We start from the raw sequence: 19,459 nt of genomic DNA, 5'->3' as shown, positions 1-19,459 counted from the left end.
GCCCGGGTAAGTTTCACAAAATGCAACTAAAGGGTGTGCATTTTGGGGTGTGGGTAGGTGGGTGTATCTGGGATCCGGCTTGCAAAAAAGGGGAGGATGCCAGCAATGTGGCCTGTTTATTTCTGTGTCCAGTAGAGCACAGTAGAGGTAAGATCTGAGGCCCTGAAATTGGATACAAGAAGCTCTATGTCCTTGTTGCCATTTTTAATCTCCATGGGTCTGTGGAGGGAAGGAACTCACAAGCAAACTGATCTGCGGGTGCATTGATATTAATTTTAATTTTTATCTACTCAGGGCTACGTTCCTAAGGAATAGGAGCCCTTTTCTTTTTAATAAATGCCAATCCACTCGGGATTATATAGATAGATAGATAGATAGATAGATAGATAGATAGATAGATAGATAGATAGATAGGTAGCCAATTTACTTCAGATTTATTGTATTTTTTATTGCCAGAGGCAGATGTTCAATAGGGTGAAAAAGAAATCAAGAAACCAGGCTGCATGGAACTGTCTGGGGTCTGCTGCATTTGGGAACAAAGGCTATCAGGAAACACAAAGGCATGAAAAGGCTGTCAGAGAGATCCCATGAGAAAACATTTGTCATATATTGCCTCTGATGTCTTCTGCACCTGGGGGAGAGATCCACTCTGAGAGAGTTTTTTGATTCAGACCGTTCTAAATAAATATAAATAGATATGTCTTCCAGGCACATTTCTTTCTTACAGAGATGGGGGTGACCCCTGCCCCCCCCCAGAGGTTGTGGGGCTCCCAACTCCCATCAGCCCCTAGCCCCCTTGTCAGTTTTTCAGGACTGGAGTTGTCAAGCAGGCGCCCAAAGTGTTGTTTCTGTTGTTGATATGGTTATGATTAGTTTCAGTTACATGCCTAGTAAGTTACCCCATTTCCTCTCCTCAGTTTTTGATCACAGTATGTTAAAGCCCAGTGTATGTTGTGGATTAAAACAGGCCTGGCTAAACTCTGCCTGGTGTTGGACTTCAACTCCCACCAGCCCCTGCAGCCAGTATGGCCAGCAGCAGGGGTTGATGGGAGTTGGAGTCCAGCACCACCTGGAGGGCCACACAGACTCCCTCATCCACATAGCTGCCAAGTTATCCCTTTTTTTCAGGGATTTTCCATTATGCTGAATAGGCTTCCTCGCGAGAAAAGGGAAAATTTGGCAGCTATGCATCCATGGTCTAGGAGCAACACTTCCGCTTTGGGTTCAAGAGGGCCCAGGGCTTCCAACTTCATGAATGGGAAGGAGACTGCTGAGTCTTAATCAGCAAAACCAGTTGCATATTATTATTATTAATTAATAAATAATGCAATTTGTATACTGCCCTCCATCCAGAGATATCAGGGCAGTTCACAGCATAGAGGCCTGTAGTAGGAATGCCAGCCTTGTAGCCTGACTCCTGAGTCCTGGCTGGTTTGTGTCTTTCTGTTCCTACATGGAGTTCAGGGGCAGAGCAACTGCTTCCAATAATAATAATAATAATAATAATAATAATAATAATAATAATAATAATAATAATAATAATTTTCATTTGTTTATTTTGCTTTCAGATCAAAGTTTTACAGTCACATATCCAATTTACAGCATAAAAACAAGATTCCAAAGAATCTCCCAGACTTCCCTCCTCCTCTTTGTGGGTCCTATTGTTAGCCATTTCCTCCTGCATCTTTTATGATAGTCCAAATCTTTTACATCTCCATTATGTCCAAAATTCAACATTAAACTACAAGTGTTATTCCAGTCCTACTAACAGTTCTAACGGTTTACAATGGTTTTTAAGATAAATTATAATTCCCCCCCCCCATCTCTTATTAAAATTCTGATCTTCCTGATTTCTGATTCTTCCGGTCATTTTTGCCAATTTGGCATAATCCACCAACTTAATCTGCCAATCTCTGGCATCTCCCCTTAAATCAGGGACAGGGAACCTGTGACCCTCCAGAAGTTGCTGGACTCCAAATCCCATCAGCCACTGTAGCCAACGGTGAGGGATGGTGGGAGTTGTAGTCTAATATGGTGGCAGATTCCAAAGTGCAGGGTCCCTTCATGAGTGCCGTAGCTACTCCCCCTTACAGCCACTCTCCTCCTAAAATGATACGACCTTCATATACAGTAATTGTTTAATTATATGAACCACCCTGAGATCTATGGGTATCGGGCAGTATACAAACTCTGGAGAGCAAAAATATCTGAGCTTTCTGTAGCCCATGATTTCCCAAGACTTCAGAAAAGAAGCCCATCCTAAATATCACTTTCTTCATCTTTCACATACATTTGTTGTTGTTGTTTAGTCGTTTAGTCGTGTCCGACTCTTCGTGACCCCATGGACGAGAGCACGCCAGGCACTCCTGTCTTGCACTGCCTCCCGCAGTTTGGTCAAACTCATGTTCGTAGCTTCGAGAACACTGTCCAACCATCTCGTCCTCTGTCATCCCCTTCTCCTTGTGCCCTCCATCTTTCCCAACATCAGGGTCTTTTCCAAGGATTATTCTCTTCTCATGAGGTGGCCAAAGTATTGGAGCCTCAGCTTCACGATCTGTCCTTCCAGGGAGCACTCAGGGCTGATTTCCTTAAGAATGGATAGGTTTGATCTTCTTGCAGTCCATGGGACTCTCAAGAGTCTCCTCCAGCACCATAATTCAAAAGCATCAATTCTTCGGCGAAGAATTTATTATTATTAAAAAAAATAATACAAATTTTAATAATAATAATAATAATAATAATAATAATAATAAATGCACTGTAACAGTTGAAGCCGCTCTCTCTGTGTTTTGCCTTTTGGCTAGATCTGCTATTTTACCTGTGCACATACTTGGGCAGATGGTTGGGAACGCTCCCATATAGAATCATTGTAGAGTTGGAATGGACTCCCACGTGGTCATCTAGACTAACCCCCTGCAAAGCAGGGATCTCAAGCATCTGTGGCAGATGGCCCTCCAACCTCTGCTTTAAAAAAAAAACCTCTGAGGAAGGAGAGTCCGCCACCTTCTTTCAGAGTGACTTAAATTGTGTGTTCTGTGAAGTCCCATTGTACATAAAAGAACTTGTAGCTTCTCTCGAACCCAAAGCTCCTTGTCTTTTCAGTCTTTGGAGCAGGCAGGGGCTAAAGTTGCATTCTGGGGTCTCCCTTTGACGTTTCTTTATACAGGGGCGGCCACCGTAAGGTCACTAACAGGCTGCCCTGGTCAGTTGGCGTGTTCTCCTGGATTTCTAGATATTGCCATTTCTCATGTCAGAGTTGTTGTGTCCTTGTCCTCTTCTTTCGTGTAGGGACTGGCCTTGTTTTACGCAGAGGCAAATGACAACACAAGCCGGCTTCACTGGAATGTTTGTGAGCCAAGATTCTCAGCATATTTCTCTTTGCCCAAAGACACTGCAAGATGGCGCTGGACTCCAAAACAGGTAAGACTCTGGCTGTGACAAGGATGGGGGATCTTTATCACCTCAAGGGCCACATTCCCTTGCAGCGGCTACATCCCAGTGGTGGGTGAAGCATATAATACCCTGCATTCGAGCCGAAGAATTTATCTGAATGGCACCAAGTGAACTAATAATTCACCTTAGTTGGTCTCTGAGCTACTGGACATTTATTTATTTATTTATTTATTTATTTATTTATTTATTTATTTATTTATTTATTTATATATTGCGTCAGACCAACACGGCTACCTACCTGAATCTAATAATTTACCATTGACTGAAACAAGGATGCGAAGCCTGCATTTTCCTTCAGATATTTTGGTTGGACTACAACTCTGATTATTCCTCTCCGCTGGCTATGTTGGCCTGAGCCAGTGGGAGTTGTAGTCTAGCAGTTTGTGGAGAGCCACAGATTCCTTCTCATTCCTACTGGAATGGGAAACAATTCAAGCTTTGGAATGCAACTTAATAATAGTTGTCTTTTTCTTCTTTGGCAATCGCTCTTAGCCGAGCAAGATTGTCTTTAATGAACACAGTCTTAACGGTGTGTCCAAAAGTGACTGTAGAGGCCAATTCTGGATCCACACCTTATTCTTGCCTTCCTCTTAGCATGTTTCTGCCTTTCTTCCTGAGTTTGAGCATCTTCAAAGCCCACGACACCTTTGGTAAAGGCTCTTCTCCAATTGGAGCACTCGCAGGACAGTGTTTCCCAGTTGTCAGTGTTTATACTACTCTACATATTTTTAGATTTGCCTTGGGAGAGTCTTTAAACTGCTTTTGTTGACCACCAGCATTACGCTTTCCATTTTTAAGTTTGGAATAGAGTAGCTGCTTTGGAAGACGATAATCCAAACAGCATGACCAGTCCAACCAAGTTGTTGTTTTTGTATATAAAACAAATAAAAAATGTCCCAGGACCTAATGCAATAAATATATTTTTTGTCTACAAAAAATTTGTTGTTCCCAAAAAAATTTTAAAAACACTTCTGTAAGGCAATTCCTTTGATTTGATCAATTTCTCTTGCTGGTAAAAGGATGCAAGCATTTGGATTTCACAGATTAGTTTCATCGGGATGAAGAGATTGGCAATTTAAATTTTCAGCTAAATGAACAATAAAGGGTGCTATTACTACTACTACTACTACTAATAATAATAATAATAATAATACAGTAATAAAATTTGGATACTGCCCTATACCTGTAGATCTCAGTTAACCTATGGAACTCTCTGCCACAGGAATGGCCACCAAACTGGATAGCTTTGAGAGGATTAGACAAATTCACGAAATATATAGCTTTTGATAACAACTAGCTCTGCTATACCTATTTCACAGGTAGAAATGCTTCTGAATACCAGAAACCACAAGTGGGGAGAATGCTCTTGTACTCATTTTTTTAAAAAAAATCTTGTCGTAGGTTGTGCTTCCATGACTGAGAGTGAGGAGATTTCTTTACACCTCGAGCTCTCCGGACCCGGAGCCTTACCTGACAGAACCAAAGAGAGCATTTCCACATCTCATGTGCAGGAAGAAGCATCTGTAGATCTCGCAGGTAACCCCATGGATCAGAGGAGGAGTGTATCCCAAGAGGGACTCTCGGCAGATGTCGGTGAATCGGAAAATGTGCAGGCACTTGGGAAGGCTGGCAGACGCAAGCTGCGCATCGGGGAAAGTGCAGAGCCTGTCTCCCATCGCCTTAGACGTCAAAGAATCTACAAAGCAGAGAAAACCCGCAGTTGCACGCACTGCGGGAAGCACTTTGGCTGGAGAGTGAACCTATTGGGAGAGAAAACCCAGGCAAGAGTGACATGCTCAAGCTGCGGGGAGCTGATGAGTCAGAGCACGCAGCTCCCAGTGACCAGGAAAATGCGTAAGAGGGAGAAAGCGCATCAATGCACTGCCTGCAAGCAGGTCTTTGCGGGGAGCTCAGAACTGGCTGTGCATAAGAAAGTCCACAAAGCAGAAAAGCCGTACAAGTGCCTGGATTGCGAGAAGCGTTTTTGCTCCAAGGCAAACATGCTCAGGCACCACCAAATCCATACCGGACAGAAACCGCATCAGTGCTTAGTTTGCGGGAACACCTTCCGGCAGCAGGAGCAGCTGATTGCGCACGAGAGAACACACACAGGCGAGACACCCTTCCACTGTGTGGTGTGCGGGAAAGACTTCAACAGGAAGTCGGTCTTCCTGACACATCAGAGAATCCACACGGGCGAGAGGCCATACAAATGCTCCTTCTGCAACAAGCGGTTCATACGCAGGGCCTACCATGCTATCCACGAGAGAATCCACGCCCGGGAGAAGCGGTACAAGTGCTCCGAATGCGGGCAGAGCTTTAACTGGAATTCGGAGTTCATCGAGCACTTGAGGACCCACACGGGAGGGAAGCCCTACAAGTGCCTAGGCTGCGAGAAGCGTTTTGGCTGGCACTCGGACCTTATCAGACACCAGAGAATCCACACGGGCGAACGGCCCTACAAGTGCGCCCACTGCCGGAGGGGCTTCGTCCAGAGGGCGCAGCTCCTCTTGCACGAGAGGACCCACACCGGGGAGAGACCCTACAAGTGCTCCTACTGTGGGAAAAGCTTCAGCCGAAGCTCGGTCCTCATCAGGCACCTCCTACTGCACACCGGGGAGAAGCCATACAACTGCCTGGACTGCGGGAAGAGCTTCTGCGAGAGGGCCCAGCTCGTTTCCCACGAGGTGACGCACGCCGAGGAGAAGCCCTACAAGTGCGCGGACTGCGGGAAAAGCTTCAGCTGGAAGTCGGCCTTCACTCGGCACCGAAGGATCCACACGGGAGAGAAACCCCACAAGTGTCCCGATTGTGGGAAGAGCTTCATTCGAACCACCCACCTTGCCACCCACCTAAGAACCCACGGGCGGGAGACAGACAGTGATGCTTTAATCGGGGAGGACATTTTAAATGAAGGTGGTGGCTTAGTGTAGAATGAAGAATCCCTGCAAGGAGCAGTGGCTGAGATAGGGGGTTGCCATGCCAACCTTGCCAGCCAGACTCCCAACTACCCGATTTCGTACTGCTGTCTAGTCCAGGGAGTGGCAGCCACTGCCTGTCAGCTTCCTCCTCTTTAGTCTCAGTGTTTCCCTGGAAGAATTCAGCAGGGAAGATGGCAGGACAGAACTAGAATTAATCGGCTCTGCCTGACATTGGCTCTCTGGCGCCACCTACCGTCAGGCTTCCTGTGTCCCGCCCCACCAGGCTAAACAGTCACCACCCACCACTGCATACAGAGGGGTAACCATCTCAACGTTTGAAGCTTTGGGCTGGCATAGCAGAGCGCGACCCAAAAGCCCTCTGAACAAATCATACCTCAGCCGCGAGTTCGCTAGTTGGCCTTGGCCAAGCGCCCAGTTTTAAGAGCCTCGACTTCCCCTTCTAAACACCCGTGTAAAGAATTCTGGGAACTGTAGTTTGTTAAGGGTGATGAGAGACATTAGGGGACACACCCACCCACCCCAGCCGCCTATTCCGCTCACGGCGCTCACAATTCCCAGACCGATTTTCATTCCTTCTTCCCAGGGAGTTGTAAATGTAGCATTCTGAGGGAGAATAGAGGGGATCTCCCAACACTCTTACAGTTCCTGGGGTTCTTTGGGAGAAGCCATGGCTGTTTAAAGTGGTACCATGCTGCTTTAAGTGTATCTTGCAGGTGGGGCCGCACTGAGATAATATCAGCGGTATGCGCTTTGTATGGCGAGGGAGAATGAACCAGAGTTGGGGGCAGAGAAGTATGGGATGGCTGAGCTGGGGTAGCATGGGGGAAATTCGTCAGAGCCCCTCAAAGGAAACTCTGTGTGAATCTTCAAGCCCAGAAGAGGAGCCATCATTGCTGTTACAGCAGACGGAGATTCACATCTAGTTCCCAAGATTTGGTCCTATGAGGCAAAGGCGCTAGTCCTCAACGTAAGAATGTGATGTATACGCCTCACTGTTGTTATTCTTTTGTTGGTGATGTTCTTCTGTTTCCTTGTGTCCAATGCAGTCTTTACTTCTCTTGAGCCCATCTCTTACATTGCTTGATAAAGCTAGTTGGTTTATCTCTAGTTCTTCTCTTTCTCACTCTGCCCCCTGTTAACAGGGCTGGGATACAAAGAACATGCAGGTTTTATGCTAAATGTCATGGACGTGTGCTTGGAGTGTATCTGACACACAGACAACTTTCTTCTTAGGATCAGGACCAAGGAGAATCTGCTGGTATATTTTTTAGTTGAACTCATATTTGCACAGCACTGATTGGCCAGTCCTGAATTGGCCAGTCCTTGTGTCAGTCCTGAATTTTCAGAGTTGGGCTGTTGCACAGCATTGACTGTCACTCATGAAACAACGAACCCTCCCTTACTGGAACAGACTTAAAATCTGCTCATTTAATCTGGGAGAATTATTATTATTATTATTCAATCAAAACATTTCCAGTCAACTGGTCTAACCATTGGATGAACTTAATGTTGCAGCCCTAACTGAAACACACACAAACATTAAATAAAACAGACTACATATTATTAAAATGTTTTAAAACAATCAAAAACAAAAGTGATCTCTGCAGCAAGGCAAATGGATTACAGAAATGTAACACAGTGGATTAGCAAGTGAATGTAGCAAGTGGATTACAGAAATGTAACACAGGCAGGAATTCAACAGGTGCAGCAATGGGTGTAAGCTTGCCCTTTTAATTTCTGCATACTGTGGTGCCCCTGTTAAGAGTTAGCTAGGGATATTAATACTACCTGCCAGGTTTCAATATAAACTTCCTTGACTGTGGAGAATCGGAACAAGAGATTTGGTACAGCTTGACGTATCTGAAATGAGAGCTGAGCGAAAGGAGGCTCGTAATGCCCACCTCAAATAAGAGATGAGCATCAGAATGCCAAATTCTTCTCTGGCTGAGATTTAAAATCTGTGCCGGAGAATAATTTCAAGATTAACTTGCCCTCCAGCTATGCAACACACCCACCCACCCTGCATGGCAGCTCTGAAGGGAAGGGATGTAGCTCAAGGAAGGCCTGCTCTGGACGCAGAAAATCCCAAGTTCAAACACAGGCATCTCCAGTTTAGGTCTGGGAAGGATTTCTGCTTGAAAACCTGGAGCACTGCTGCCAGTCAGTGTAGACCGTATTGAGCTAGATGGACCAGTGGTCTCACTCCGTATAAGGCAGATTACTACAAAGCTTCTATCTCCCCAAGAGTTCCTCTGGAACAGGCACCCCCAAACTGTGGCCCTCCAGATGTTTTGGCCTACAACTCCCATGATCCCAAGCTAACAGGACCAGTGGTCAGGGAAGATGGGAATTGTAGTCCAAAACATCTGGAGGGCCGAAGTTTGGGGATGCCTGCTCTGGAACCACTCCTAGCCACACAAAATGGAAATTTATTACTGACAGGTTTTATGTGGAGAGGAAATTTGGAATGGGGTGTTTGGTACAGGCGCGTGGATGCTTGAATTTGGATTTTCTTGGTGTTATGGCTCTGAGCCAAGACTGTTCAGAGGCAAAGACCAAAAGCAGCATAGAGAGGGACTTGGTTCCTAGACCTTCGCAGATAGTCCCCCCATCACTGTAGGATCCTGCACCCCGTCCCCTGGGAACTGCTGCCATCAGCCTCACCCAAGTTGTTGCCCTTCCAAACCTCACCAGCTCCAACTGGCATAGCATGATTTCCCCAGGTGCCGACACAGCCTCTAGATGTGGGGTTGCGACTCCCATAATCCCCCACTGGGAGTTGTAGTTCAGCAACAACTGGAAGGCCGTGGGCTAGTCCCCACAGCTACTGATGAGAACATCATGGGCTAAAGGACTGTTATCCATTAATTTACAGCAAGTGTTAAATCGGTTTCATCCACAGATGGGATCTTGACTAAAAACGAGGCACTCAACACATCCCACCCAATGGTGGTTTCCCAAATTGTGGCTGGGTTTGGCGGCGTGCTTTTTAAGAGACCCAGGTTCAAATCCCCACCCCTCCCTCAGCTATGAAGCTCACTTGGTGGCGTTTTTTGAGGTAAAAGTCAGCCTCATCTACCTCAAAGGATTGTTGGAAGGATAAAATGGTGGGGGAAACGGAGCCTTTAAATCAGAGCTTTCCAAACGGTGTGTCGTCTGAAATGTGAAGGTCTGTCACGGGAATGCTCCCGGGGGCTAGAAAAGGGTTAGTTTAACCCAGGGGGTTCCCAAGCTAAGACCCGGGGGCCGGATGCGGTCCAATTGCCTTCTCAATCCAGCCCGTGGATGGTCCGGGAATCAACATGTTTTTACACGAGTAGAATTGAGTCCTATTATTTAAAATGCATCTCTCGGTTATTTGTGGGCCTGCCTGGTGTTTTTACATGAGTAGAATGTGTCCTTTTATTTAAAATGCATCTCTGGGTTATTTGTGGGGCATATGAATTAGTTCATTATTATTTTTTCCAATATAGTCCGGCCCCCCACAAGGTCGGAGGGACAGTGGACCGGCCCCCTGTTGAAAAAGTTTGCTGACCCCTGGAACCTCTGGTTTGCCAGTAAAACTGAATTGCTGTGTCAAAAAATAATGCATGTCTAAAAAGTGTGTCACCAACATGAAAAGTTTTGAAAGCTCTGCTTTAAATTCTTTGGGAAAAGAAGTCTATAAACAGATTTATTCCAAGTTGGGGTGTTTGTGTGTGTGTGTACATCTTATCTACATAGACCAAGAGTATTGACTTAACCTAAGTACCAGTAATATATATTTTTTAACCATTAGGACAGGGAAGCCCCCTCCAGATGGAGCTCCGACACCCATCAGACACAGCCAGAAAGGTTAGGGATGCTGAGAGTTGTAGTCCAAGGGTGTGGCAAGACAACCAGCGTGGAAACATCCTGCTTTTGCAAAGATCATTTTATTCAGCTTAAGAAATAAGGCAGAAACGATACTCAAAACAAAGCATATTTGTATTCAAAGCAAAGCTAGAGATGAAGAGAGAGAGAAAGCGAACAATACCATTTTATAAAATAAAACAAAAATCAGCAAAAAGGGATTAAAAAGAGCTACACACAGGCAGTCGGTTTGTTTGTTAGGACTGTTCAGTAACACCTCCCCTTTCTTGCTAGTAGCGTGCCAATTTTTCGGGGGAAATTCATGGCCTTAAATAAACCCTAGACTGCAACACAGTAACCTGTGGCCCTCCAAACATGGACTACAACTCCCATTATTCCTGACCATTTTCCATGCAGGCTGGGGATGGGAACTGAGAGTTCAAAAACATACTGAAGGCTATAAGCTCCTGTGTCTTGTGTACACCAGTGAAGATTCTGGTGGTGTAGATATAGATCAGGGCTGGGGATCCTGTGGCACTCCAGAGGTTGTGGGACTACAAATCCCATCAACCTCCAACCCATGGTGGCTGCAGGGTTGATGGGAGTTGGAGCCGAACATCCTCCAGAGGGTCACAGCTTCACCTCCTATATTGCTGGCAGGAATGAAATGTGTGATTCTTCCTTCTGCGGTTATTTTTTTTTAAGTAACCACACAACTTTTAGACAGCAGATTCCTGTATTTGGGATCTAGCACAGCGGTAAAGGGTCCCCATCAGATGCCACACTCCGAAGAGGCCTTTCCTGAATACCGGCATAGATTCTCCAGAGTTATGCGTTTATCTGAAATAAGTGACAGAAACCTCACACGCAGAGATTTGAAAGTGCAGCTGTGCTTTTCTCCCTCTTTATAATCTTTTTCCAGGATCTGAAGCCCGTGGGTGCCAGACTTCTAAATCCACTCTTCTCCCTGGCTTGAAAGCTCGTCACGTAAAGGGAGAATCCGACAGTGTTTTCTACTTTCAAACGAGGCATCTGGGCCATGAGATAATGGTACCCACATCTGAAAAAGGGACTACTTCTGAACCAAGTCAATCTAAGTCAAGATTTGTTGAACCGGTGGTAGAGAGGAAAGTATCGCTCAAGATCCCCATCCCTAGTTGAGAAGCTCAGGAGTGGGGTGAAGGGGGTGGGAATGACCTTGTGAGGCCTTTAGGGCCTTCTAAGGCCAAGATGAGGAAATGGTAGCCTGCCACATGCTGCTGGACTACAATTCCTGGGTCACCTTTGAGGGGGCTGATGGGAGATGCAGTTCATCAACATCTGGAGGGCCAAAGGTTGCCTCAGGAAGCACAGCAATGGTCAGGGATGACCGGAGTCCAACAAGATTTGGAGGGAATCAGGTTGGGGAAGGTTACTGAGGAGAATTATTTGCTGGAGAAACTTTTTTTGTCCCTTTCACAGAAACTCCCATGATTCTTTGGGCTCGTGCCCAATTGTCTAAAACCGGTGTGAGGAACTACAACTCCCACTGCTCCAGTAAGCATGGCCAGTAGTCAGGGAATTGTAGTTCAGCAACACCCAAAGGTTCCCTGAACCTGGTACGAGGTGTTGACAGTCTCCAGAGGCAGAAACGGCAAAAAACGGTTGTCCTCCCGGGTGTTGCTGGGCTACAACTGCCATCATGCCCAGATGCTGTGTGGGCTGGTGTTGATGGGAGATGGAGCCTAACACCATATTTGAGGCCAGAGGTTCCCCATCTCTGCTCTAAGGCCTTGTCTCCACAAAGAACGGAATGAGGTGGCAGAGTCCTGAAGTGTAAAATGGGGCTGTAACTTCTACTGAGCCGCATTTTAAAAAATGATTACTCACTTAACAAACTCCCTTGCAAGGAGTGGTCTGGGCTAGACTCTTTCCGCCTTATCTGCTAGCTTTCTCCTTTCAACCAAACATATCTGTGTGATTCAAAAGGGGCGGGGTGGTGCCAGACCCTTTTCTGGATTCTATCACCGCATCCTGCTCCATCTTTAAACCAAAGTCCAATCCTGTGTCCATTCCAGCAGTTAGGAGATGTTTGAAAAAAGTATGTGATAAAACAAAATCAGATGCCCCAGCAAAAAGCCCACCCTCAGCGTGACAAAGAGGAGACAGTTCACAGATGTACATATATAAAAATAAATAATATCACATACACTGCTAGTTGAGACTGCTACCCAAGCCAGGTGCTAAACAAGACAAAAAATTGAATTCATTTCCCACAATCAAAACGTGATTCATCTAAAAAAGAAAGCCAGATCTGCTTCTATTCCTGGTCCATTCCTATTATGCTGCCACGGTTCCAACCCATTTCTCAGCATAAAATGGCCGGCATGGATTCGAATCCTTTGCCATGTGCCAACACATGGACCGGCACCTCAGCCGGCTCAGATTGCCGGTCAGTGCTATTCCCATTCTGCCACCCCAGCTTGGATCCCCCTTGTCCTGATGGGCAGTTCTTCATAAACTTATTCTGTGGAAATCAAAGCCCAGGCGAAATTCATTTGCCAAATCCAAGCAACGTTGCAGTCCGTTTAAGGCTTGACAGCGAGGGGGTTATCTGGGCCAAGCCACAGCATGAATCAATGTCAAAATGGCTGCCCAATTCCCAGGCCAAACCCTCCTCTTCCTCCTCACCAGATAAAATTAGGCAAGGATTGAGGGGGGAGACAAATGGGGTAGGCCTCAAACCACGTCACCATCCCTCTTATACACAATCTTCTCCCCCCCCCCATGCTTTCCTTGCTCAGTGGTCTGGAAATGTCCATTGTTTTGCCACAAGGAGAGAACCGTTAGGCATACGGGCCTGTTCTTGCCAGGCAAAGGCCTTTTCCTGCTTCCTTGGAGACTGATGGAGAACATGGTGTGGTGTTGCTAGGCAGCAGCCTCACAGCTCTATAGCTCCTCTTCCTCAGGAAGCCCAACATGGAGAAGGGTGAGCCGTAGGGCCAGAAAAAAGAGGAGGAAAGAGAAGGAAGCAGTTAGCCCAAAATGGAGGGGAGGGCCGCCCCATCCTTTTCACAGCTATGTTTGGAAAAGGCCCATCGGCTCTTCCTTCACTGACCAGACAAGACTTCACCCTCAGCTGTGGCACAGATCTTTGCTGCCATCCTTTCAGCTGAAAAAGGGTGCAAGAGGTCACCGGCCAAAAGGAAAGGAAAAACGCTTCTCACATCTTAGCCTCACTTCCGTCCTCTCCTTCTCCTTCTCCTTCTCCCACCTCTAGGTAGGCCTCTCCGGAGGCTTGTGTGAGGTCGGCCATCAGGCCCAGGTTGACGCACTCGGGGCATTTCTCCGGGCTCTCGGCGGCCGATGAGAAGATCTTCCCGCAGTCAGCGCATATGAAAGAGTTCACGCCCAGGTGGCAGCGCTGGTGTCTGATGAGGGCCGCCTTGGCCTTGAAGCAGCTCCCGCACTCAGGGCAGACGTAGGGCTTCTCGCTGGTGTGCGTCCGCTCGTGGGCGATGAGCTGGGAGCTCTCACGGAAACACTTCCCGCAGCCGAGGCACATGTAGGGCTTCTCGCCGGTGTGGGAGCGCTCGTGCGCCACCAGGCTGGAGCGCTGGATGAAGCCCTTGCCGCACTGCAGGCAGATGTAGGGCTTCTCCCCGGTGTGGGTCCGCTCGTGCTTGCTGAGGCTGGAGCGCACGCTGAAGCTCTTCTCGCAGTAGAGGCACTGGTAGGGCTTCTCGCCGGTGTGCGTCCGCTCGTGGGCGATGAGCTCCGAGGTCCAGTTGAAGCCCTTGCCGCACTCCAGGCACTTGTGGGGCTTCTCGCCCGTGTGGGTCCGGATGTGGGCCATGAGGTGCGAGTTCTGGCTGAAGCTCTTCCCGCACTCGGAGCAGGTGTAGGGCTTCTCTCCGGTGTGGATGCTCTGGTGGCGGATGAGGTCGGCGCTCAGGCTGAAGCCCTTGCCGCACTCCAGGCACTTGTAGGGCTTCTCCCCCCGATGGCTCTTCTCGTGCAGGACCAGCGTCGCCTTCTGGCTGAAGCTCTTCCCGCACTCGAGGCAGGTGTACGGCTTCTCCCCGGTGTGGCTGCGCTCGTGGATGATGAGGCTGGAGCGCTGGTTGTAGCTCTTCTCGCACAGGAGGCACTTGTAGGGCTTCTCCCCAGTGTGGGTCCGCTCGTGCAGCTGCAGGTGGGAGCTCTGGCTGAAGCGCTTGTCGCAGTGGGAGCACTTGAAGGGCTTCTCCCCCGTGTGCGTCCGCCCGTGCGTGTTCAGCGTCGAGCGCTTGCCGAAGCTCTTCCCGCACTCGTTGCACTTGTAGGGCTTCTCGGCCGGGGGCGGCTTCTCGGCGCCCGGGCTCGCCACCCCAAAGCCCTTCGAGACCTCCGGGCCTTTCTTCTGCAGGAAGCTCTGCTGCACGGCGAACTCGCTGAAGTCGAAGAAGCCCCTGCCGAAAGGGATGGAAATTGGTCCCCGGCTGTCCAGAGAGTGGCCCTCGGATGCTCCGGCCTGGCCTTCCCCCCGGGGGAAGCTGACCTCGTCTCCCCCCCACATCATCCGGTTCAGCTGCAGCCGCTCCGAGCTCCCCAGAGAAGGCTCCCCTTCCTTGCTGTGGCCTAACCAGCCGGCTGCAAGAACGAGAGTGTCAAGACAGGGAGAGAATTCATCAAAAGGAGCAGCAGAAGAAGATTTGGCTAAGCAAAGGTTGATATTATGCAGGCACCATTTGGAAGCAAGGTTCTAGTCCTCATGGGTTGTATTTCAGACCCACTGAAATTAACTAAAGCGGCTAAGTATTAGGTCCACTCATTTCAGCAGATCTACTCCAGCTGCAAAGATAGAACTGAAATCAAGCCGGCAACTTACATTAAGATACATTGGTATCTGAAGAAGTGTGCATGCACACGAAAGCTCATACCAAAATAAAAACTTAGTTGGTCTTTAAGGTGCTACTGAAGGAATTTTTTTTATTTTACTTCGACCCAGACCAACACGGCTACCTACCTGTAACCAGAACTTACATTAAATTACCTAGTGGCAGCCAGTCCATTAGGCTACTCCATCGCCTCTGCTGAGGAAGCCTGACTGCATTTGGCCATCCTTGAACTGACATCAACTAGCAGCCAATCCATCAGGCTACCTGAACTCTCGCTCAGCCCGGACACTGAGGTCCAGCTCCGAGGGCCTTCTGGCGGTTCCCTCTGGCCTTCTGGCGGTTCCCTCCCTGTGAGAAGTGAGGCTACAGGGAACTAAGCAGAGGGCGTTTTCGGTAGTGGCACCCACCCCATGGATGTCAAGGAGATAAACAACTATCTGACTTTTAGAAGACATCTGAAGGCAGCCCTGTTTAGGCAAGTTTTTAATGTTTGATGTTTTATCGTGTTTTTAATATTCTGTTGGGATCCACCCAGAATGGCTGGGGAAACCCAGCTGGATGGGTGGGGTAATAATAATAATAATAATAATAATAATAATAATAATAATAATAATAATAATCCATCTGAGTCAGTCATTATAAGAACTGCAACTTCAAGGAACGGGTGCAGTTGCTTTTTTCCTCCCCCCCCCTCACTTTTTCCACATGCATTGTGTCTTTCGGATTGGACATCTTTTCAAGTTACTCTTGAGCATTTTCAACCTAAGAGGGGGGCAAAAATGCTTCAAATAAAAGAGGGTTAGAAGCAAACTAGGCAGCTCACTGCAAAGAGAGATCTAAGCAGGTAAGGGGCATGCATTTAAAGGGCACCCGCCCTGGGATCTGTTGTTTCCCCTTCAGAGCTAAAAAATCCCCAAACCCTTAACAAACAAATGTCTGTCTGCCCAACGCTGAGTGGAAGATGCAGACCTTTGAGTCTCAGCATCATCTCCTGGAAGGCAGGGCTGTTCTGACACAGATCACCGTATTTCTGTTTCAGCTCCTCAAGTCTCTGCACCAGCGTGTCCTCTTCTTCCCTGAGGATTATGAGGCAGTGGGAGAGAGGAGTGGGGGAATAGGTAAACAGGAAATGAACCATGTAGATAGCTTTATGTTTGAACAGCAAAAAAGACTCTACATTAACTGAAAGCCTCCTAAATGCACAAAAGGTCCTGGGTTCGTATCCCTGTCAAGACCTTCAGCACAAAATACCACAGTGAAGTGTTTTATTTTTACCATTCCTTGCAGGAAGGATGGGCAACAGGGGTAAGGCTGCCTAGCCAGCAATGGCCAGAGATGATGGCCAGAGATTCCAGCAACATCTGGAAGGTTGTAGGTCATTCTTATCTTACGACTCGGCCCTGATTTCCCAAGCCCCAACACCCTATGCTGGCTCTTAATGGACATGGCTATTGTAGGGTCATTAATTTCACTTCCCAGGATTCTTTGGGGGGAAGCCATGGCTGTTTAAATTGGCACAATACTCCTTTAAACCAGGCATCCCCAAACTGCGGCCCTCCAGATGTTTTGGCCTACAACTCCCATGATCCCTAGCTAACAGGACCAGTGGTTGGGGAAGATGGGAATTGTAGTCCAAAATATCTGGAGCGCCGAAGTTTGGGGATGCTTGCCTTTGAATGTATGGTACGGATGGGGCGTCAGATCTACACAAGTATGACGGTTCCCACCCCCACCTCTGGGATAAAGGCCCTAAAGCAGGCAGATTCTTACCTGATTTCAATGCTTCCCGAATCCTACAAGGGAAGGGTGTTGGTGGAGGGAGAGAGAGAGAGAGAGAGAGAGAGAGAGAGAGAGAGAGAGAGAGAGAGAGAGAGAGAGAGAGAGAATGAGAGAGAAAGGCACAAACCATGAGCTGTACAGGGAAAAATTGTTCACTTTCTTACAAAAAATGAGAGCCCAGCAAGAGCAACAGGCAGCAAGTTGCTGGCATCTGTCCCAAGGGGCAATGGAGCGCACCTCCAGGGATGAAGTCAAACTGCAGTACCAAAGTGACCTTCCCGGGGCGCAAGCCTGTACAGAGGTCCGGGGTGAAATTTTTAGATTGTTCTCTTGCACTTGTTTTTAATGTCCATTTGGAAAAAGGAGCTAATAAAAATGGACAGCAGCTGTGGAACTCACTGACAGTAGACCAGGCATCCCCAAACTGCGGCCCTCCAGATGTTTTGGCCTACAACTCCCATGATCCCTAGCTAACAGGACCAGTGGTCGGGGAAGATGGGAATTGTAGTCCAAAACATCTGGAGGGCCGAAGTTTGGGGATGCCTGCACTAGACAGTAACTGGACAGTTACTGCAATGGTAACACATTTTCTCTCTCCTTTTTTAAATATATAGATAATACAGTGGTACCTTGACTTACGAACGACAACCGAATTTTTCGACTTACGAATGGGGGTAATGGCCGCGCGCTTACGAATGTCTCGACATCCGGAAAAAAAATGTGGCGGTTTTAGATAGGGATTTTTCGACTTACGAATTTTTAGATAGGGTTGCTTCGACTTACGAATTTTTCAGTTTCCGATTTCCTATGGGAAATCCCGTTTCCAATGGCGTTTTTCTACTTACGAATTTTTCGACTTGCGAAGGTGCCTTCGGAATGGATTAAATTCGTAAGTCGAGGCACCACTGTAAATATATAGATATTAGAGAGGTTGAGAAAGTGCCAGGGCACAAAATGGCAACCATGGTGGCGTGGCGTAACACTGATGAGCAAAAAAATAGAATCAGGACCACAAGATGATATGGGCATGCCCCCCAATCAATGGGGGAAGAGGCACCCACATCAACCCCTGCCAGTCACAGGGAGAAGCTCTTTGCACCTCTCCCCTGTTCAGCGCAGAAGGGAAGGAAGGAGCCCAGTCCTCTCATCCAATGAAATGTGGGCATGGTTAAGAGGGAGTTTTTAATTTAGGAGAAGCTGAGGCAGTGCAGACAGGAATTCGGCAAGAAGAGCAAAGGGTCTCCTGTACATTGTGGACTTTTCTGGGGATATTTACGAAGGCAGGTGCCACTGCTGGAGGTACTGGCAGGCATGCTGGCATCCTTGGGCAGTATGCTGGCAATCCCTGTAGCTTTGGGTCAATAAGGAACCTGCCCACCCGTGTCAGATCAACTATTGAGTCTGCATACCCTACTGAACTCCACCCCAAAAAAACCTTACCACCATCCCCTCGCTGCTATTTCCTTCTTCTCCATCCTCTTCCTTCCTTTCTTTCTTCAGGTCCATCACTTCGGAATCCGGCAACACCTTCCAATGAATAAAAATTTCTAAGATCAACAGAAACCAACGGCCACCACTTCCTCCTTTTGAGGATTTCCTTTTTAAAGAAATATGCAGCTCCAGTGTCTCTCTTCAAGTTTCATCCCAACCTAGCCACAAAGTCTACCCACATTTCCAGCCTTAAGGCCCCCCTGATACCACTTCAGCTATGAAATACAGTTGTACCTTGGATCCCGAATGCCATGGTACTCGGACGTTGTGGCGCCCAAATGCCGCAAACCCAGAAGCAATTGCTCTGGTTTGTGAATGTTCTTTGGAACCCAAATGTCCGACGGGGCTTCCAATTGGCTGCAGGAGCTTCATGCAGCCAATCAGAAGCCACGCTTTGGGTTCTGAACGTTTTGGAAGTCAAACGGACTTCCGGAACGGATTCTGTTCGATTTCCAAGTTATGACTGTATACGTGTTGGTGCTAACATATAAAACCCTCAAACAGCTCAGGACCACTTTAGTTGGGAGATTGAATGTTTATCCTAAAATTCCCAAAGGCCTCAGAAGTAACCTGGGACAGGGCTTTTAGCATGGCAACCCCTGTTCTGTGGAATAGCACTCTTGTCGAGACACAACAAGCACCCACTTCCTGGAAGCGATCAAATCTCATTTTGGTTCCAACGGTCCTTCCCAGCTGGCTAAATGCGTCTTCACCATGAGCAGTCATTTGTTAGGGCTTTAGTCCTTGTTTTAAAAGCACTCGTTTTCGTTGTTTTATTCTTCTCTTCCGCGCAAATGGCCTTGGGATGCTGGTTTAGCAGGATATTAAAAATCATCAAGCTCATGGCCCATAGCGATGATACGTGCAGAAGCCTCAACAAGGGTTGAATATATTGTATCATGGTTTATTCCTGCAACCACTTGCCAATTACCAAGCCCAATTCAAGGCATCAACACGGACAAACAAAATTCCCAAACTCCCTGCCTCATCTCCCTAGACCAGTGGTTCCCAACAGGTGGTCCGGGGACCCCCAGGGGTCCGCGAGCTATGCCAGAGGGGTCCGCAAGATGCTATTAGAATAAAAAATATATTAAATATATTTCG

General features: G+C 47.6%; 2 protein-coding genes across 3 annotated transcripts in view; one reads left to right on the top strand and one right to left on the bottom strand.

Moving 5' to 3' along the window:
* The window catches only part of LOC118081330 (uncharacterized), a 30,774-nt gene extending 23,272 nt beyond the window's left edge, over positions 1-7,502 (top strand). The window contains exons 6-7 of the mRNA XM_035107801.3: positions 3,355-3,420; positions 4,855-7,502. Of these exons, the coding sequence (XP_034963692.2) occupies positions 3,355-3,420; positions 4,855-6,386 (1,598 nt within the window). The 3' untranslated portion in view covers positions 6,387-7,502. The remainder of the gene's footprint in view (positions 1-3,354; positions 3,421-4,854) is intronic.
* Positions 7,503-10,290: 2,788 nt separating this feature from the next.
* LOC118081358 (uncharacterized) overlaps positions 10,291-19,459 on the bottom strand; it is a 20,240-nt gene continuing 11,071 nt past the window's right edge. For both annotated transcript variants that reach the window (XM_035107846.3, XM_088663820.1), the window contains exons 5-8: positions 18,305-18,391; positions 16,856-16,878; positions 16,055-16,161; positions 10,291-14,837 (exon numbers count right to left, since the gene is read on the bottom strand). In XM_035107846.3, coding sequence (XP_034963737.2) covers positions 13,429-14,837; positions 16,055-16,161; positions 16,856-16,878; positions 18,305-18,391 — 1,626 coding nt within the window. In that variant the 3' untranslated portion in view covers positions 10,291-13,428. The remainder of the gene's footprint in view (positions 14,838-16,054; positions 16,162-16,855; positions 16,879-18,304; positions 18,392-19,459) is intronic.

Source organism: Zootoca vivipara, chromosome 2, assembly GCF_965207765.1.
Source record: "Zootoca vivipara chromosome 2, rZooViv2.hap1.1, whole genome shotgun sequence".
Classification (NCBI taxonomy): domain Eukaryota; kingdom Metazoa; phylum Chordata; class Lepidosauria; order Squamata; family Lacertidae; genus Zootoca; species Zootoca vivipara.
The sequence above is the reverse complement of the archived record's forward strand: the minus strand, read 5'-3'. Positions and strand labels throughout refer to the sequence as shown.